This window comes from Labrus bergylta, chromosome 20, assembly GCF_963930695.1.
Source record: "Labrus bergylta chromosome 20, fLabBer1.1, whole genome shotgun sequence".
NCBI classification, from domain to species: domain Eukaryota; kingdom Metazoa; phylum Chordata; class Actinopteri; order Labriformes; family Labridae; genus Labrus; species Labrus bergylta.
In genome coordinates this window covers 4,541,500-4,563,691 of record NC_089214.1, presented here as the reverse complement: position 1 = coordinate 4,563,691, position 22,192 = coordinate 4,541,500, and the positions used below count along the sequence as shown (strand labels likewise).

Below are 22,192 nucleotides of genomic sequence, written 5' to 3'. Positions count from 1 at the left end.
ATAACGGGAGGAAACCAGAGTCACTGGAGGGAACCCACACATGCACGGGAAGAACATGCAAACTCCACACAGAGGGAGAGAGGCTCCTGTGCGACAGTGGATTCTAACCAGGGACCTCCTTACTGTGAGGTGACAGTGCAGTCACATATAGAGACCATCCAATTCTCTTTGATTTTGCCGGACTGCATGTTCAATCTGAACTCCCTCCCTCTTTGCGTTATATTAAAAAAGAGTTGGAGCAACATTAGCATATAAACTGCTGAATCGAGCTGACCCTGCCGAGGCTTTTTCAAAGTTCCTGCCAGTGATCGCAGCACTCTGCGAGACTGAGATAAAGACATGCTTAACAACACAAAAAAAATGATTTTCCTTTAACACACTGCACTTAAAAAAAAAAAAAAAAAAAAAAATCTGAATGGAAAACTTAACTAGTTTTTTTGCAGCCTCTGTGTTCATCACTGATTATACCCTCAGTATTTATCCCCCTTAAAGCTCTCCATCTGATGGGAGGCTCCAGCTTATGTGCACTTTTGAGCCGTCGTGCACTCTGAACACGGTCTGCTGACTCTGATAATCACACTCCGAACTCATGCGAGGCGCCGAGCAGATGCCTTCAAAGGTGTTTCTGTCCCCGGTGACGACACCAAGCAGGAACCGAGGATCACTCGGTGTCCGTCCATCTGTCAGGAACAATATGCCTCCTGCTGCTCCCACACAGCTGACGCACTTTATTAAAAAATGGAAAGCCTTTAATGAGTAAAAGAAAACTGAACTCCAAGTTTTTAACTACTGGATTTGGTGAAGAAGCTTAGATTACCGGTATTTATCAGACTCCATTGATCTTATATGAACGTGCACTGATGTGTGGTAGGACTAGATTAAGAGCACAAGAAAGTGAGTCATCATAACCATCACTCATGTTAATGCCGTCTTGTTTTAAAAGGAAAAATGTGCATAGAAGTGAAACGTCTTGTATGAAAGAGCATGTATGATGAATTAATCACTCATGCGTGTGTATCCTGTGATCCAAACAGAACAAAAATTGGGACTAAATCTAGCCTGTGTCATGATACAATAGTCTAGTAGTTGCCTCATTCAGTGTCACTTTTTGTGTCTCTTACTCCAATGTATTCTATTTAAGCTTCAGTGTAAGTTGAGTTTTTCATTACTGTGTATTTTCCTCTTTGAATGGCCTTGTGCACCTTTTGTATCTAATTGTAAAGTCTTTTTTATGTCCAATGTAAAACACGTTTTATTGCCTAAGTCTTTAAAGGTGCAAGGCAGATTAACTTCCCTTGCCTCGCCTCTTTCCGATATTGAAAAGAAACTCAAATTGAAAAGATAAAAGTCACTTTGGGAATGAATATTTAATAGATCCAGCTAATAAAATGTGAATATTTCCTGCTTTCTCTGTTTTATTTATCTGTAAATCAAACATATTTAGATGTTAATGGTCTGATAAAAACAGCAGTTTCAGGACAGGACAGTTCAGGCTCTGAGAGTTTCTATGATAAATTGTTTTTTTAGTGCTCAGATGTCCTCAACATGTATAGAAATATTTGATTGCTGTGTGGGTGATAGATTCTCTTGAGTCATTAAAGCTCCAGTGAGGATTTTTTAACTGGTCATGAAAAAGACTGGAATTATTACTGATGCCTCTTTATGACCTACAAAAGCAAACCAGATCATAAGCATAAAGACTGACTGTTTTTATAAAGTTGTTTTTATAGTTTGTTATAGCTGCTTTGGGTTTGATGTTAGTGAATGTGTTTGAAAAGATGTAACAGTTTATTTTACATCTTCTACAGCAAAAAAAGGTTTTGATATGTTTGACTTTTAAATGAAAGCAGGATATACGTTGCTGGGTTTTTATATACGCTTGTACAGGATATGTACTGACTACAGGGGGCGCCAAAAATGACAGGAGCAAGAGCTCTAAAGCGAGAAAATATCACACTTTGGATTAGTTAGTTCTCTCACATTTACTCTTAAAATGTCATCATCAAAATTAGTAGTATAACTAACTTTAGTGTTAGTATTTAAGATATGCAGTTACTGTTGTTTTTCATAACTGTGTGTAATGTGACATTTTCTTACTGACAAGACCAAGATGTTTAGTGTCATTTTAGGTTTCTGCACCTCCCCTGTTTTCTCCGTCTGCTCTTTAAGGATGATTCCTCCGACAGCTGTGACACACTGATCAAAGTATGTGTCGGATTAAAATTAGAGGAAGTGGTCACACTTCAAGTTGTTGCTGAGGAAAACATTTGGAGCTCTCCTTTTTTTCAATCATGGAAATGTTTGTGCCGGTGAGAAACTTCCATGTATAGCATTGCCATTTACATCCTTTCACACAGTCACAGAGGTGCTGGCAGGCACTTGAACATATCACGTAAAAGGTGGATAAACGGGCACATTCAACCACTTTATACCAAGCCCCTACATCACAACTTTCACAATGGTCTTTTAAAGCTTGATTGTGTCATAACATAACCTCTAGCTGTGAAAAGCTTTCACCAGATGTTACCACATGTTATTAACTACTGAAATGTGAAAAACACACTTGTATGATTGTTTAGTGAGTCAGACATCCCTGAACCAGCACAGCAGGTCATGGGTTTTTAATAAACTCACCTAAATGCATTATGAGTTTTATTCTGTGTCAGATAATGGTCTACCTGCTGATGCTTAGGCTTTAAACTCTACAAAAGAAGAGTTTCAAAAGACACATTTGTTGAAGGTGATGTGATGTGAAAATTGTCACATTCTCAATCAGCTGAAAAATATATTATTAAATAATTTTTATTGTTCCCAGTAGAAAGGACTTAAAGGTCGCATATTATCCTCCTTTTCAATAAGTTTAAATAAGTCTCAGAGTGCCCCAAAACTTGTCTGTGAAGTGTCTTGCTTAAAATCCACTCTGATCCTGTATTTGATCATGCCTATAAACCCCTCTATTTCAACCCTGCTCAGAACAGGCTGTTTCTGTGTCTGTACCTTTAAATGCAAATGAGCGGTGTCTGACCACGCCCCCTCTCTGGAAGGGGATGTAACTCAGGCTTTTTTCGCTCCATGTCCTATTGTTTACGGTGAGAAGGCAGACTCAGAGGGCAGAACAAACACCTAACTGTGGGAGTGTCACCCACCTGGGGGAGGGGCTACTGCCCTTTGTGATGTCATGAAGGGAAAAATCGCCTGTTTGAGCACACAAGCTTTTTTTCAGTGATACAGCAACTTTCTGATACATCAGCGTCACTCATAGCGGCTGCTCGAATCTGATTGGCTATAGTGGTGTGTGTTTTATATTTTACATTGAAATAATTGGCAGTAGAAAGGACACAAAAAATACAATATGATGAAATTCTCAACATCAAAGGAGATGCACATTAGAATGCTGCTGTTACAAATAATGTCAGTTGTTGATTTTTGTGTTCTTTTTTCCCCCTCGTTTAAAGGTCACATGCAATGCAAAATACACTTTACGATGGTTTTCTAACACTAATTTGTGTCCCTTGCCTTTTCTACAAATCCCCCAATTATGAGTCCATCATCCTCTCAGTCTTTTGCCTTCTCCACTTTTCAGAAAATGTCTTGAGGACCTCTGAGACTTAATTAAACTTGTTAAAAAAGGAGTATGAAATGTGACCTTTAAGTTAACACGATTCCCCGCTTAATCCTTGGCGACCCCTTGGGGATCAGGACCCCCAACTTGAACAACATTAGCTTAGACCAGTGGGTGATGTTTCAAAAATGAATTAGAAGTTTTTTAATTAAATCCAAAACTCTAACTCTAACTAGACTCTTCTCCTCTGTCGCCCCCCGGTGGTGGAACAAACTTCCAAAATCCATTCAATCCGCAGAGTCCCTTTGCACCTTTAAGAAAAAGCTAAAGACCCAGCTCTTTCATGAACACCTACGCACTTCATGATATTATTGATGACAATAATGATGATGATGGTTTTGTTTGATAATGATGACTTTAGGACGGTTTTGATGCTGATTAGAACTCTGAAGAACAGCTGTCGATGTGCCCTGCCTCTGTGCACATCCTGTCAGCACCTGTGTGTCTGATCAGACTTAAAGCTGTTCGTTTGTTTCCTCTTTTATAGATCCTTGCTTGTGTTGTACCTAATCTCTGATGTATAAAACGTCTGCTAAATTAATTGAAGAATTGGGTAGGTTTTTTTAAGGCTGAATTTCTTCGTGCTGGATTCTTGAAATGTCTCAGCTGCATATAATTTAAACAAACAAATCTGATACTGTTGCAGCCAGAAAAATGTCTACCTCACACATTAAAAAAAAGCTTTGGCCTGAACTCAGACAGGCTCAGCAGAGGGATTAAACATGACACATTACAAAGACAGTCTGCAGCTAAAATATAACTGCTCTGATCCTCGTAGCAACCAGCTTGTCCATCAACTGCCATGTCTCGTCGATGGGTCCCCGAGCGAATCCTGCAAAACCTTTCTGAAGTCAGAGTTGAGCCTAAAGTTCCCTAAAACTGAAACTTCAGACTTAAATGTGAAAACTTCAAGTCTCTACAACAAGTGCTTTATACAAGAAATAAAAGCCTTGAGGAAAACAAACATAAAAAAAACAAAGAGGCTCCTGATACACAACCTTTTGCTTAGTCATCCTCCCTCCATGTCTACAGAGGTGAAATGAGTCACATTACGTTGCAGGAGGTGATGTGATGAGCACTGATGGATGAAATTAGCCTGAAATGAATTGCAGGAGGCATGTGCTGTAAATATGTGCGCCTGGTCTGATGATAAGAAGCTGCACTCGTCCTAATCAAAGGCCTGAGGGAGTTTAAGATGAAGCTCTGTAATAATGTGTTTTTATTCTCTATCTTATCGGTGCTCTTTTCTTCGTTCCTTCAAAGGTGCATCGTTGCAGCATGTAGGGGGGAAAAGTTGTAAGAGAAGATAGAGCTGGAGATGAAAACATGTCAAGAGAGGATATTATATATTCTCATAGTTTTTGTTGTCAGAAGTAGCCAGAAAATCGTATCTTTGTTTCTCTTTTCTTTCCACGTGAAAATGTCTGCTTTTAGTTGTTTCACCTGTTATTTTTTATTTTAAACTGGGTTTCTTTTTGAAGCCTCACTCCAAAAAAACCTGACCTGCTGATATGAACTTCCCCTTCAGCCTCCCTCTCATATGAAGAGGGAACGTTGTCATGTCGGACCTTTGTACTGTGGAGTTGTATAAGCCTGTAAAGCCTTTTTCACTCCAGTATGAAAAGAAAACCTGTGTACAGTAAAATATTATGTTACGCTATTCATACACAGCAAGTTTCTTTTTATGCTGATGATGTGATTGTTTCCGTTGCAGGTGAGGACGACCGCCTGGCTCTGAAAGGGAAGGTGTCCGTTGGAGACCTGTTTAGAAAAGACTTCAAGGTGCATGACCCCAACGCCAAGTGGATAAGCAGTAAGTATGTTTGTGTGCGTTGTTGATGTCTTTTTGATTATTAAGAGGCGACATGGTTCCTTATTGGCATACCAAAGCAAGGCATACTTTGCCTCCATGTTGTGTCCATTTACAACATGTTGGCCCAAATGTTCATGAAGATGTCATGACACACGTCCATGCTGGTTACTTCAAAGCCTCAAACAGGAAGAATGTCAAGCAAAAACTAAAGAACACTTTAATATTTACAGCTTTTTGAGCCAGATACCAGGTAAGATTCTTAATTCATGGGATAAATATAGAAACCAGACTGATTGGCAGTGGCGATTTTAGAGTCTGGTGGGTCCCGGGCAAAAGTCACTTAGGGGGCCCTCCAACCAGCGTTCATCACCGTCATGTCTGCCAGTGTCCCGACGCGTACTACTGTATATTTTGTTCTCTCCTGTAGACGGATAATTCCTCCTCATTTCTCTTTATTAATAAGCTGGTGAATTTTGGTTTTCACAGCAATAATGCACACAAGGCTAAGCAGAGCAACACGAGTGACTGCTGTCAGATAGGAACCCCTTAGGGAGGTTTCCCACTGTCATTGCAAAATTTAACACATTTTGGTCCACTGCTTTGGTTTAAAGTTTGTGAGCCCTCAGCGGCCCCCTACTGGTCTGAGGCCCCAAGCAGTAGCCTGCTTTGCCTGCTGAAAAGCGGCGCCTCTGCTGATAGGACACATACCCACCCACCCTTTCCTGGTAATAGACCAGTTGTCCAGCCAAGAAACTTCTAGGAAATGGTCTTATAGTCTTAAAGCACACATGTTCTAATTGCCCAGTGTGATGATTGCCTTTAACAGTATGATTGGGATGCTATAAAGGAACTGCTCCGAGAGAAATAAACAGATCCTCAATTCACAAGCCATACGTCTCTGTCTGATTGTTCAAGAGCATTTACTCTTCTACACAGTAACATACACTATGATATGATACTTTTATAATACCATGTGATTAATACAATTCGGCACAACATGCCGCAGGTTGGACTAAAACCCGGGCTGCCCACCTAGAGGACTACAGCCTCCCTACATAGGGTTCGAGCACTAAACACTACACGGAAAGTTCCCCGATATTGTTTGATTTGTATTGATATCACAACAAAGTTTAAAACTCTTTATTGTGACAAACCTCACAAGGGTGGCCAGACTTTTCAGTCAGAGGGAGAAGACGCTCAGAAGAAAAGCAGGTTGCTTTTTTTTTGAAGGTGTTATTTTTTCTTTCAAAGAGCTAACATCAGTGGTTAAGTTGTGTTTGCAGGAGAACAGACTGACTTGTAGCACAGACAAAGAAAAACACATCCAGTCTGTTCAAACAAGCACAGAAACAGAAGACAGTTGCGTAAGGCACACATAATAAAATAAAACAAATAAAAAAACAGGTCCATAGAGCCTAGTTGTGAAATGAATAATACAGCTGTTATTGATATATTTAGCTTATAGCATTATTACAAATGTGCAACACATCTCAATTCAAATAGTAAACAGGTCATTAACTGTAACAATAAGTGTTGATTGTTCCTGTAATGTCTTCTTTTACACCATCTGTCCCTCATTTGCCATTGCAGATTTGTGTGTGTGTACATTGTGTGTATGTGAATGTGTGTGTGTGTCCTTGCCGTATGACATTCCTCCAAACGATTTATTCCATATGCTTCAATAGCTACTCAATTACCTGTAACCACATCCCTCATTTTCCTGAGATCAATGGCGGCGTGTGGATGCTGCTGTTGTTACAATTCATCACCAGCGATTTCAAAGGCTTGTCTTTTTTCTTTTTTCTTTTTTCTTTTATAACAGCGTGCTGTGACGGTACACACGGTGACAGCACCGCGGGACGCCAATAAGAGAAAATTATATACTTTATTTCATATCAAGGTACAAACAGCACCGGCGCAGCTCAGAGATGTGAGGAGTCCTTACAGCTGAAGGATTAATGAGCTGGATTTTCTTCTTCTCTGATGCCTGACGAGGCTGTCTCCTCCAATCACAAGGATGTAAGATTGCTCCTAGAAATAACACAGCTGTTAAATGTAATTCCAATCGTAAAATCTCCGAGCCTTCCCCTCCGTCTTTTGGCTGTAATTAGAAAGCTGAAACCCCGTATTTATTATATTAGTGACAGGACGATGCCACTCCTCTGGGTCGCTTGCTGACAGTCTGGCTTGGTGTCAGTGTTTGTTTTTAGCTACGGGCCCCCCCCCCCCCCCCCCCCCCATGTGTGCTTAAGGATGTCTCTCAGGGGGGCTGATTTGCCGCCAATTCTAGCTGTGACCCACGGAAGTTGTAAACAAATCGATCGCGCTTCAGCGAGCCCTGTTAAACATCACAAACTGTGAGAGCGCTGTTCACATCTGGAAGGTGACATCTGTTCTTCGCTCTCTGGGAAAACATATGAAGTGTGTTTCTTACACTACCAGAGGGGCCAATTACAGCAAAAGTTTCAAAACCTTCTTTCCATATTAGATAATGAATCCGAAATCTGAATGTCCCTGATAAAATCTTAAGAAGAGCTGTATAAGGATAAAGATAAACTTAATTGATCCCCCATGGGGGGAAATTTTTTCGTCACAACAGCTCAAGAAACAGGCAACAGGAAGATAATTATCAAAAATAACAAGAAGTTAAACATCAAACATATGTACATCAGTTAAATAAAGGGAGGAAAAAAAGAATAATAGAATAATACCAGGTATGTACACTTCCACTTGTGGGAAGAGTTATTATTATTAAAAAACACACACAGTGTGTAGCATTATTGATATGAGTGGTGATGCTGGTAAAGAGTCTGATTAAAGAGTCTGACTACAGATGGAATGAAAGACCTGCGGTAGCTCTCTGTCTTGCAGGGTCATGCAGAAATTTAACCCCATAAAATCTTCTTTTTTTTCTATTTTGAATGTCAGTCAGATCTGAGAAATAAAAAACGACAACAGCCTACCTAACTCTAGGAGTAAAACAAAATACATGAGACAGCTCTTTCTGGATCGTGTCTTTAAAAGCTCCTGAGAGGAACTTTTTGATTTGTGTCAACTTTTGCGACCCCCTGTGGACAAAGCGGTGACTCTTCCATGTTTCAGTAGTATTTTAAACAAAAAAATATTTGCTGTAGAAAACAAAAAAGGCTGTCTCTGCAGTGTGCAGTTCAAGACTTGGTCTGACACCTGCCCTGCAGCAGCGTTTTTAGGCATTCAAACTGGTATATAGAAATGAGCAATCTTGAAAGTGATGGTCTCGTCTGCTGTTCATACAGGAGCATCAGTGTTCATTTCGGTCTGTTTCATAACCAGTTGGTCACAGGAGCTTAAATGTTGACCTGCTGGTTGATGTTTGACAACTTTAATCATCAATAGTAAGAATGAATAATGGCTGTTTTTTACTTGCTAAGATTAACATCAGACTTTTACGTACTTAAACAATTCAAAGAGGGATACTGGAGAAAACAGAGCTGTGTAATAATCCATTAACACGACAGCGGCAGGCCTTGAATCAAGTCCGCTCTTTCATCACGTCCTTTTTTGTGCTGTTGACAGAACCCTCCTTGATCTTGAGGTATTTTTAGCCGGCCATTAGATACAGCCAAACAAGGAGGAGAGAAAGATACATCCGCTGATAATTTTGTCTTTGTTAGCGTTTTCATTTTTCCCTCACCTGGTTCTCAACCAGTCCAAATCCTCTGAAGGATTTCCTCTGTTTCATGTTTTTCTTCCCCTCTCGCTGCGCCCCCCCCACACCCCCCCTTTGAATCAATTCCCCTGAGACAGATGTAATGATCACATAATATCTTATTTTCACCAATAAAAGTTCCTTCCTCGTGTTTTTTTCCAGCTTAATTATCATGAATATATTCTGAACTAAAGTATCATACGATGCTCTTTTATTGTGGCATGTGACCCCATTTTCTTTCTTTCTTTTTGTGACATGAGTTATGAACTGACAAAGTTGTCATGCAGTATCCATGGTAACCCTTTGAATAGTCAGAAGACAAGAAAAAAGCCCTTTACAAACTCAAGTCCGTTTACTTTCATCTTTTATGGTTGTACTTCCAAATGTGCATGTGTGATGCACCCGAAGTGCCCAACCAATAGGTGGGACAGAAAAAAAATGAAATTCACCTGACTCACACAACAAACAATCTCTGTCTTCCTCTGGAAGTGCATTAAACCTGCTGGTCTCTATAGCTAAAGATAATTCCTGAAAGTAAGCGTGCACAGAGGGATCTTTTGTCATTTGGTTAAATTATACTTAACAGGCTCTACACTGTAACTATCCTTTATGAGACAATGAGTTTGTAGTTTTGGTTTACACCATGTATCAACATATATCATAGAAGAATGGTCTGTTGGGATTGCCGTAGTTCTGTGCTCTCTGATTGTCCTATCCCTGTAAAGTATCAGGCACTCTGCATCAGTATCCTGAGCATGCTCTGAAGCCATCACTATACGTCTCCCTGGTTAGGTAATTGCACAGTTAGCAGACACCGCTGATTTCTCACACACACCTGTTTTTTTTGTTGTTGTTTTTTTTACCTTTCCATCTGAATCAAACAGACACACCATCAACATCCCTCTCACAGCACCAAGGTGAAGCGAGCCCCGTGCGACAAAACGCCCCGTGCTCTGAGCGGCTGTTTGCTATTTTAATGGCCGCGTTCCTCTTGTCTGCCGCTCCATGAGGCCTCTTGTCTCACCTGATGTTTGTTAAATATGGCGGAGGGGGGAGCCATTTGTTAAAAAAAAACGCTCGACCGGTCGGTACCGCCTCAGAGTGTTATCGCGGTGACTTTGAAGAGGACTTGTGCCTGTGGTTCAGATAAGAGTGAAACGTAGGGGTGTTTGTTGTTTCAGCATGTGTACACTCTTTCTTGCATGTCGGAGAATTGCCTCGTTCCCGGATGATGCACAACCTCTCATCTTCAACGTTTATAGAAAGGAATCACTTCAGAGAAGATTAGCCAGTTGTCCCATTCTCTTATTGACTTTTCATAGCTCTGCCCCCCCGTGACACAACATGAGTAATGATGTGAATGTCATTTGTTAATGGAGTTCTGCAATGGGTCTTTTTCCAACCAATGAGACGTATCGAATTAGCCCATACACTCACTGTTAGCATCGAGTGTTCAGTCAGTGTCGCAATCAGACTGTGGAAAATGTTACCAATGAATCTTAACAATCCATGAAGCAGACGATGCAAATATCCCCATCTGAGATGACCCAGATTTACCAAATCATCACTGATGCTTAATCTGAAAGGACGTCTCAGCAAAAAACTCCAATTTTGCTACATTTTCAACCTCAAGAAAGCAGCAGAAGTGGTGAGACAAGTGGGGGTTTTTTTTGGTTTTTTTGACAGAAACAAGCTGTCAAAACACATTGATGTTGTTGAGTGTTTAATGTCCAGGGAGGAGTAGATAAAAGAGGAGAAGCGAGACTTTGGAATTGTACATTAGCTTCTGTCTCATGACAAATTCACCAGTCTCTCAGCTCCTTAGCTGCTGACTTTTTCCAGCAATATCTGAAGAGTAGGATGTCATGTTTGATCCAAGTTTTGAGCAACAACATTTTTGGAAAACTGCTTTTTAATTACATTTGATCCAAATTAAGAAACTTTTAAGATTCAGACCTCTACTTTCTCTTACTGAAGGAGAGATGCTGTAAAAGCTGGTATAAAAGACACACTTTTTTACAAATACCCATTTTTTTAATCTAAAAACCTGGGCTGCATTCTATATTTTGGTTCATCCAATATTCCTGCAACATATTGGAATTTTAAAAATGCGATTAACAATTGAAATTCAGCATTTAATTGCAATTTCAATAATTTATTGTTTGAAAGCCTTCATTTAAATGAATGGAAATGATCTATTGCTTTGAATTAAATGTGTAAGCCCCTGTGATGTACAATCCAGCCAACCTCTTCAACTATGACTTACGCAGGTAATCATTTTGAAACACTGTCATTTATCTATCTGGTTTACGAAGAAATACTCAGTTACAGTACATGACCTTTTTAGTGTCTACATCTGACACCACTTTTACTTTTCTAGTTGCTTCATCTCTTCCCCACTAAACTAATAATAGAAAATATTTCCATTATTGTATCAAAAGTAAGAGCAGCAGCAGCAGCGGGCCTACTTGTAGCCTTTTTCAGCATTTAACAATCCTTCACAGCCTGCCAGTTTAGTCCCACGATCCCAGATAGATGCAGCAAGGAAAGTCTGCGTTTTAGAGTGCCAGCTGCGCTGTCCGTGTGTGCCTGCAGAGAGGACAGAAGACAGAGATGGTGTTAATTATCAACATAAGTACACCACCCACCCATCACCACACACACACAGAAGAACAGACATAAGACACATACACCGAGGGAGGTCTTGTTTTGTCCTATTTTCTAACACTTCTAATTGTCTTGTTTTTGATGTTCTTCTGGCTTCAAATATCTACACATACATGTTTTATTAAATTTTAATTTGCTGCTAAAATCAGACAAGACAGTATCTCTTCCGCAGCTAGATAACTTAACAAGCACGCCTACAATTCCCATCGCTGTAATGCCTGCTGCAAACATACAGCCCTTTGAATTCACTTCAGCAGTTTATCATAGAGAATTGGTAGCTCGACTGTGTTTGTGTTATACAGCAGAGAGGCTGTGAGCATCCCCTCACAGCGAGAGCCTGCTGGATTATTTTGTTTCTGCGCTTCCTTGAGCGCTTTTCAATGCCCTCTGAGGATTTGTTTTTTCCGAGAATCCACATGTAAGTTTTATGTTCTTGTAGATATTTAGGACTCAAATGGTTGTTGGTTATGGTTTGGGAGTTTTTAAATAATTAGCCCTCTACAAGTTGAAGTATTTGACAAGTGAGGGAACTCCTTGGGGCGCTTGTATAATAAGATGGAAATGGGCTTTCCTGCTGTCCAAACAAGAGAGCCCGCTCACTGCTGTGATGTTTATTGTCATATTATTATTGTTATAATTGGTATTTTACGGGCTCTAGCCTGCCTAATGATCTTAATTATAACGTGCCCGGGCAGGTCCTTTCAAGTTCAATGTGATTGGTTTGTAAGGAAACAAAACACAGCTACACTAACACACTCAAGAAAAGGAGAAGGAACGAGGACTGTGGACGGGGAATCAAGCAGAGGTTATATCGTTATAGAGAGCATATTATAACAAATCAATGGCACAGGATTTACTGCAAACGAGGGTTACAGATTACATAAAGCTCAGGGTTTGAGAGAGTTTATGGAGGGTTTCTGAGAACACTCACTTGCTCTCTTGGGAGACATTTTTAGAAGGAATATGGAGCTATATGAGCAGTGGGTGAGTTCTGGGGGACTTAATGTAGAGCTAATCGTCTACTCGACTGCCTTAAGAGGTAATTCACTTGTACGGTTGTGATAAAACTGTGCCAGGCAGTATGTGGCATCAGTCTCATTTTACAGGATATACATCCGGCCTTGTTTTAAGTAAAGACAAGTTGTGTGATTCTAAACTCAGCTGTTCTGGCTTTATGATTGTGAAATTGTGAATATTCTTGTATTCAGTCATCTTGGAAACTTTTGTGGTCGTAATATTTGAAATCGAGGGGAATTCTTCTTGTGTTTCTTTGTAGCTGTAATGTTAATGTAAGAAAACCTCTTTGCCAACAACCAATGTTTGGATAGGAGCCAAGTGTATCTAACGAGCTTAAAAGGAAATATGGACGAAACGTATATGTCTTACATTTTCAAGTGAAGGTAAATTCATCTTTCCAGCCTTTTTGAAGAATACCCACTTGGAACATGTAGGCTGAATGCTGCGGGGCTGCCAGGGGAGGGCTGCTCTCCAGTGCTGGGAGAAGAGAGCCTATATATCTATATAAATAGCTTCTGTGTCTTACTCAGAGGCTCGAAGCCGTCTCGAGAAAATCTTGGTTTCATATCGGGGGAACTATTGCGTCATTACGTCAACAAGCCATTTAGCTCACTCTGCAGACTAATCCTGGGATTACTCCAACATACGTTTACGTCATGATCTGAAACTTGTCACACTGAATATGATTTTTTTTTTTTAAATGGGGATCAGCATAAGAGATCAACTTTTAAGATCGTGTGCAATTCCAAACCTTTTGTAACTTTTGGTTATTTAGACCCCCAAACTATGTCAAATACGATGCTCAAGCGTTAAAATACAGGAATGACCATTTCAGCTATGCAATGTCAAAGGAATTCAAACAACGAAACATAAAAAAAAACCTTTTCAATATTTAAAAAGCAAAACAGCTTTAAAAAGCAAATAATTGGCAACATGCTGCGTTCTTTTCACCTTAATGGTGAGGAAAAAAGAATCGGCGAGTAATGAAGGCAGCAGGAACTCTCTGATCAGCTGTCCTGATAAACATAAATGACTCCCACCGTGCATGCTGACCAGCAGCGGGTCTGCAGCAGCCCTGGGTGGTTTCATTTTCTGTCAGCAGGTTCATATTTGAGGTGTTTTTCTCATTTATTTGCTCTGCCGTTCATTCAATAACACGCTCATTTGTCAGGGTTGGTCGGGAAGAGAATTCAAATTGTGTTGCCAGTTTTGCTCTGTAAAATCAGAGACGAATAAACACACCTGGATATAGTGTGGAGTTTGCCGTTAGAAAGAATGAAACTAAATACTTTGAAATATAAGAGGGAGATTTTTAATTAAAAGTGTTAATGAATTTTTTATGACCCTATATATCACTGCAAATCCAAGCCAAGGTGTGTCGAAGATTTAAGACTTTTGAGACTGTCTAACTGCTTTAGTAGCAGCTGTGGCTCAGTTGGTAGACTCGGTCGTCTCTCATTCAGAAGGGTCGGGGATCGATCCCCAGCTCCTGCAGCCACATGTCTGATGTGTCCTTGGGCAAGACACTTAACCCAAGTTGCTCCCGCTGTTTCATCAGCATGTGGATGTGTATGAACGGGATTGGTTACTACTGATGGTCACCTTTACATAGATGCCCCTGTCATCAGTGGGTGTTAATGGTTGTGGGTGTGACCTGCGGTGTTCTAAAATCCAAAGCGACGTACATCAGAGAGTAAGTACAACACCAGCAAGGATCTAGAAAAAAGGGAATAATGTCAGTAAGAGCAAACGATCAGCTTTGAGTCTGATTGGACACACAGGTGCTGACAGGAAGTGACCAGAGGCAAAGCACAACATTGATGGCAGTTCTCGAGAGCTCTAATCAGTATAGAAACCATCTTATAAGTCGTCGTTATCAAACAAAAACCATCGTCACAACCATCATCATCATCAATAATATGGAGACCATCATCATTAAGTTAGTAGGTATTCATGAAAGGTATTCTGGGTCTTTAGCTTTTTCTTAAAGGTGCAGAGGGACTCCGCAGATCGAATGGAGTTTAGAAGTTCATTCCAACAGAGGAGGGTGACAGAGGTAAAGAGTCTAGTCAGAGACTTAGGACCCTGTTGTGAAGGTTGGATCAGACACCTTTCATTGGCAGAGCGTAGTGGCCGGGAGGGAGTGTAGACCTGGATCAGAGAGTTAAAGTAAGGAGGAGACGTTTTTGTCGCTGTTTTGTAAGCGAGCAGCAGAGTTTTAAATTTGGTGTTAAACTGCTTTGAGTAGTCAGAAGACTAGAAAATGACTATACAAGCTAGAGTCCGTTTACCATTTATTTGATTTAGCCACAGACACAGAAATGCATGCCCTGCTTGTATCAGCTTTATCAGAACACCTGAAGCTTAAATAACAATAAATGACCTTGTTCTAAAATGAGAACCATCCAGAATTTAAGATTAAACTCTGCCATGCTTCATCTCTTCTAATGTAGCCGACAAAAGAATGTTATCTTTACAATAGCCTAAGGTGTGTTTGAGTAATCACATGGTGAAGCATTATGTGTTATGCTTCAATGTTAAGAACTTCTAAGGATGGACTTTTTGTTAAGGAGGCATTTTCCTCCCTTCTTATAAAACTACTCTGACCCCTGTTCCATTTTTTTTTGTCAGAACATGTACGCTGAGGACTCTCGCCAATGCCTTCTCTGAGTGTCCATGGGCCTCTCGACAAAATGTGCTCTGAATGCAATCAATGCCACGTCCTCAGTTGTGTCTCGAGATAAGGTTTAGAGGAAAACGGATAAGGAGGGTTTAGAAGACAGTAGACTGAGCAGCGTTATAAGAAGTCTACCTGAGCGATTACACTGCAGTGGAAGCTAAAAGTCACTTCAAGAGACCTGGAGTATAGCATTAACTGGTCTCGCTGCACTTTTCAGTCGTTTTTAATAAAGCTGTCATATAACACAAGGGGCAGAAAAAAGGCTTGGTTAAAGTGTTAATGAAGCCTACAGTGGAATGAAGTTTTGAAAAAAGGGTCCCTGGGGAGTGTAAGGGGTGTAGTAGAGGATCAGTGTCGGGTCAAATGAAAGCATAATTTGACACATTGAAAGGCATCAATCCAATTAGTCCTAATAATTGTATAATAAGCTGCTTATACTTTGGATCACAGTTAAAGGGATGGTAGCATCATAGCATGGTAACAATATTACCCCAACTGTCATTTGGTTAAATATCCATCATAATTTACACCCAATAGTTAATTTTTGATTTACCATAATTATCCTTAATTCACTTTTAGCTTTGCCTCCGTAAGCAGCAGGTAATTTAAAGGGATCATGATACTATTGTTAGATACCCTGTGATGCTTGGATGAAGAAGTCTTTGCCCTTCATTTCCAAAACGGACATTATTGACCCAAACACATTGAAAATGCAAGCGGTCTGTACTTTTGTAGACTTTCATGCTGCAGCACTGTCAGGGTGAAGGATGATATATAAGGAGTTCTGACCAGGACTGTTGCAGTTGCTGTCAGGATCGCAAATGTGCCCAACACTTGCAGTATATCTCAAAATCTCTGTTTCTGTGTGGTTGTCAGTTAAAGTAGTTCGTTAAAGCATCGTTTTGAAGAGAATCAAAATTTAACAAGATCGTGCTGCAGCTCCACAAACAGTTGTCTCCACTTTTTGTTCTCCGAGCCTCCATGTTCGGCCGTGTGCCTGAAAGCTATGAATTAACAGGTCTCTGAGAGTATTGCTTCAATTATTTTGTTCCTCCATAGGAAACTGAAATTTTGGAAGTGGCTTCAAGTCATATCGTCTAATTCAGCTTTGGTTGTTGCTAAAGACAACCAGTTTGATAATGAAAAATATCATTACAAGTTTCCAGGCTATAGCCGCTTGAGGGTACATTAGTCACTGCTAGCATAACATGCTCAAAGTGACCTGTGGTTGAGTTGTATTTTGGGAGTTATTGGGTTTTGATGAAGCAAAAGGAATCGTTAACATCTCTGATTCTGCTGCACTGATTTTAATTTATTTTCTTTAATCATCTATTGTGCGTCTTACAATGCAGTAGGAGTGCACAAATGAATTCCGTGGACGATTGTTTGACGGACATTTAACCAAAGAGATTAGCTCATGAAAACAGCATTACAAACTTGAACAAATGGACAAAAAGAAATCTCGTCTAAATCTTGTGAAAACTTTGCTTTTCTCATCAGGGAGTCTATTTAATCTGCCTGTTTCTTTAATCCATGCATGCGGAGATGTTTGGATTGTAGTTAAATCCTGCTTCACAGGCTTCTCCACACAGCAGTCGTTTTTTTAATGAGACATATACTCATAAAATATTCTTGTCTCGATAACAACCTTTATAGTCTGGCTTGCCCGTGTCTCCTGCTGCATTTGACTTTGTTTGAACGCTGCTGCCATTCTTTCACATCTCATAGCTGAAGCGTGTACGTACAGGGTTGTAAATCACCAAATATGAGGCCGCAACTGTAAAAATCAGATCACAAAAATTCTGTTCTAAAAAGTGTAATTTCCAGGGCTCTCTCTTTCAAATAAAGGCTTCACCAAAAAAAAAAAAAAAAAAGAGGTCCATGGAGTTGAAATGGACAAACTTAAGTTTTACAGCCTTGCTCTTCTCTCTCTCACTTTGTGACTCAGTCGAGTGTGTTACCTCGCATCCCTGCCTCCCCGGAGTGATTCTGGGTGAGGGTTGTGCCGAGGGCAGTTGGCTGTATTAATAAGACATACTGCACTGGAAAGGTATGGATCAGAGGAGAAAAGAGCGCCCTGGGCGAATGCACAGCAGAGGGGAAAGAGAGAAAGAGGGGAGCTAGAACGAGAAAGACTGAAGGGAGGGACATAACGCCCAGGGTGCTGTTGAAGAATGGATGGCTCCATGGTCTGAGCGAGAGAGCAGAAAACAAAGAGCCGGAGAGGAGACGGAGGGATGATAAGGTCTAAAATGATGGGACTCAGCAGGAGGGCTTATGAAAGGCCGGTGATGGGAAGGATTTGAGGGGATCTGAAGAGTCTTTGGGGGTATGTGGATAAAGGAGACGGAGATCAGTGATTCAGGGAGGAATGAGGAGATGAAAAGACGCCTTAAAGACATGCAGGTTTCCTGAGTTTAAATGAAGCCTGACGATGAAAAACAGAGCGAGTCACAAAGCCAAATGGAGTCCAGTCGATCTCTGTGACCGCTGATTCATCACCTTATTGTCTTTCTTTCCACACATTCGCACCGCATCGTCTGCAATTACCATTTCATATATGAAAGTAGAGCGTTTATCAAGATGACAAAACGGAGTCAAACGAGAATAATGTTGGAAAAGGAAGCGGCATGTTTTATTTATCAGCAGGATTTCCATGAAGCGTTTTGTTCCCTTGTTAGTATGCCGATGGTTTGAAACAAGGAGACAAAAAGCTGTTCAGCCATGCCAATCTCAAAATGTCTGAAACCACTCCCCGCAGCACGTTCTGTATTAAAGCCATTGTGATGGTAATTTTGTCACCTCTAATGGACAATTAGATATGCCAGCAGATAGAGAGCACTCTGCATAACACTATCCGGGTTTTAATTACCTCGCCGAATGGCGTGGTCGCTCGTGCGCCCATTGGATCACTAAAGCAATAAGGCAGAGGAGCGCAGATAGATTGAAGGTGAAAGGGGGCAGTTGCTGTATTAAACTTCTCCTCTCCTGATAAAGGCCTGATGGATGAGGAGCTGCGTGAACTTTCATACATCTGTCAAAGAAGGGCTTCCTTCAAGGGGCTTTCCTGGTGGCGGTGGAGCTTTAGTGTTCAGGCACTTTGTTAGACATGACGGCGTCCAGTAGGTCATGCAACAGTTGAATTCAGTTTGCAAGGACAACTTTAAAACAGAAATGTATAAGAACAAAGTTATCAGACTGTATGAAATTGGCTGTTGGTGTTTTGTGTGTGTTTTCCTTCTAATTTCTGAGGAAGTGAAGACTGAATTGTCAGATTTGTTTTATGTTGGCATGATATTCATTCATTGATTGTAATTTGGACAGAACCATCCAAACATTTATTGTTTGCTTTTTGAGAAAGGGGTCAGGCAAAACAAGATTTATTCTTCTCCCTGCTCCTTTCCGTACAGGGGATAAAGTGTGAATTGTTTTTTTCTTTTTCCTTTTCTGTTGTGTGTTTTGACAGGTACGGAACAAATAAAAATGAAATGAAATGAAATGAAATCTGGGGGTTAAACCTGCAACCGGTGCGATGAGGCCCCTAGCATCTGTAAAATCAGGCGCCTGCTCTTTACTTAGCTATAGTGCCGCGGATTCATGCAGGTTAATAATAATGATTGAAGACCTGATCTGCAGCTGCATCTGTGTGCAGCCAAAAGTATCTGACCCCACTTTGTTTAAAAACCTGTTACTGTCCAGACTTACTGTGATAAGAGAGAAGTGATGCTTTAGATTTGACACACCAGCACAAACTCTTAAAACATAACAAGGCTACTGAGAGAGTCTGATGAATTGTAGAAGCTCAGAAATAGAAATAGAATATTGTGCTCAGAAATATTTCACAGTTCATTTCACAGCTCTGTTTTTTCATCCTTTGTTTTTTTTTTTTTTTATTACGTTTCACCACACTTCTTTGTGCTTTGAGGTACCAAATGAACGCCGCTGCACATGTTGATTTAACTTTTTCGGTGGCTGGTAGATAATTAAAAAAACTGTCCAAGAAGCTTAATTTAATAAGCCTTTGAGAGTAAAAAACTAATAAATGGTGGCATCCCAGGAAATTTAATTATGTTGTCAGTGCTTGAGAAAAGTAATAACCCCAAAAAACATTGAATATTTGTTTTTTTTTCTATCCCTCAAGACGCTGTTCTGTAACCGTTTTAAAGGTATTTTTCTTCATTTGACAGCAGACTATTTATTATTAGATTGTATCTTTCTGTTCAGAACAAATATGCAGAAAACTAGACGATCCTTTGTTTTACAACTAAAAATATTGGACATCAACTACACCGGAGGACAAGGTTCATCACTTCCCTTGTACTACTAGAAGATCCTTCGCTCTTCCTGTCTCATTTCACTGAGTAACATTTGTACCCTGCATGCTGAGTTTCAGTTGCTACAGGATTTTACGTAAGGAGTAAATGTATTGCCCTGTTGTGTTCTGGCTGTAAAGGGGCTGCGAGTCCATAGGGGGAACTTGTCAGCATTGGGTCATTTTTTAATTTTTTTTTGTTTTTTTGTTTGGAAAGATTCTGTTTTATTGTGAAGGAACGTAAATTATAGCAATGATTTTAAACGACACATTGGGGAATATGTGAACTAAACGCTTCTATTCCTCTCTGTGTCCTCGCAGGTAACGAGCTGCTGTACCGTAATCGTGATGGCGATGTCGTCAAGTTTAACGTCGACACGGACGAAAAGACCATCTTGGTGCATAACAAGAAGTTTGTAAGTCTTTTGTCCCCTTCTCTTCCCTCCGACTTCCTTACAATCACAGGACCAAAAGACCTGACCATGGCTGCAAAAGAAATAAATTAAAACTTTTCTTACAGCGTCAGCAAATCAGAGCACCCAAAGCCTCTTTTCTTACAGAGCTGAATCAAATGATCCATTAGTACTTTGAAATGTGAGCTGCATTCTTAAAACTTTAGGCTTGCTTCTTGTGTGGGGACAAAAAAAAAAAAAGAAAAAGTGAGATGTAGCGTCAACGCTGCAGCAGCTTGGGTGACGACACACAACATTATGGCCGCCATCAAATTGCCAAGCCCCAGTGCAAAGATTAATGCTACTCCCATTTGCCTCAGGAGCCAGGCAATCTGTCAAACGCAGTCATTTAAGGACTAGTTTAATGAAAAAATACCACGCATGGTTAAAGGTCTCATCTTTTTGTCTCATTTTTTTCCCCTCTTAACTGATTTTGTTTTGCAGGAAATGTATAAAGCCAGCAAGTATGAGGTGTCTCCTGACATGAAGCATGTGCTGCTGGCCTACAACGTTGCACCGGTGAGCTTCTCATTTGTTTGCTTGTTTTTTGAATTAGCAAGCTGACAGCTAAATATGTCAGACGCCTCCGCTTGAGGGAGGCTGTTGTGGTCTGGTGGTGGTGCAGCCAAGGCAGAGAAGAGAGGAGGGAAGAAGGGGAAAGTAATCACGGCGGGGTGTGAAGGCCTGTCGCACACCGCTGCCTGTCAGCGATGGCGGCGGGGGCCAACGCAGCAGAGTGGAACTGTAGCGAGGGAGGCAGGAACACAAACAAACCCCCCCCGGCGATGAAATGGCTCGGAGGGAGGGAGATGAGATTCACAGAAGGAACAGGAAGTGTTGACCATATTCACATGGTGGCCATTTTCCTCTGATGTTTACCTCAGGGCTGGAAAGCAAACATAATGTCACAATACAGGACAAAGAAAGTTTAGTTTGAGGTTGTATAATGCAATGGCTTCACTTCCAGACAGGGATACATTTGAAAAAAAACACATTTTTTAACAAATTTGCAACTTTCAAACAGCAGCTAATGGTAGCATTCAGCTATTTCCTGGCTAACTTTACCGTTAATAAGGAAATTGCTGAATGCTAGCATTACTGTTTGACAGTGATATAGTAGTGTACGTTAGTGAAGACTGAAAAAACTTAGCAAACTGGTAGTTGAATGCTAACGTTACTCTGCATAGCCTACTGAGTTATAAAAGTCATTTGGAAAGGTAAAAATGATAGCTAACTGTAAAGTTAGCGAGTAACAGTTTGAGTGATGACTGTTTGATAGAGATGTAGTGTGTATTAGGAATGGCTAACTAACTGTTATTTCTAGCATGATGTAGTTGATTGGTAATAGTTTTTCAATTTAAAAAATCAAATAAAAACAATAGGAAAGGCAAGTATCCAGCTAAATGTTAGCTAATACGTGTAAGTTGAATGCTAACTGTTGTATAGTTATTTACAATGTATTAAGAAAGGATTAAAGTTAGCTAACATGTTATGAGGAATGTCGTGGTCAAACACCTTTATAGTTATCAAATATAACCCTTTACCAAAAAACATGGCCGAATTTCCCTCTTAATTTTCACTCTTGGTTGCTGATACATCAAAAAACTTTTGCCACTCATTGGCGTATTTATTGTTTTTGTGCATAATGTCTATACAATTGAGTATCCCATGACTCCATCAGCTAAGCATCAACTCTTTGAATAAGCCTTTAATAGCATGTATGTAGGTAAATACATTGAATAGCCGTTGTAGCTGATATCTTTGTGTTCACAATGGGGAGTTTGCACCCATTTGCAAAGGGTGCCGGAAGAGATATAACCTTGTGTTATTGCCGGAGATGAATAGAAACCGTAACGACACACTAGAGATGGTCTAGTGGGTTGTAGTGCTTGTGTTTGCATTTTTTATTCATCCGAACCTCCATTTCCTTGATAGGTGACT

General features: G+C 40.4%; 1 protein-coding gene across 6 annotated transcripts in view; it reads left to right on the top strand.

Annotated features, from left to right (window-relative positions):
* Nucleotides 1-22,192, top strand: part of dpp6a (dipeptidyl-peptidase 6a) — a 207,807-nt gene that overhangs the window by 155,607 nt on the left and 30,008 nt on the right. For all 6 annotated transcript variants that reach the window (XM_065948740.1, XM_020645197.3, XM_020645198.3 and 3 more), the window contains 3 exons: nucleotides 5,337-5,435; nucleotides 20,121-20,215; nucleotides 20,696-20,770. In XM_065948740.1, coding sequence (XP_065804812.1) covers nucleotides 5,337-5,435; nucleotides 20,121-20,215; nucleotides 20,696-20,770 — 269 coding nt within the window. The remainder of the gene's footprint in view (nucleotides 1-5,336; nucleotides 5,436-20,120; nucleotides 20,216-20,695; nucleotides 20,771-22,192) is intronic.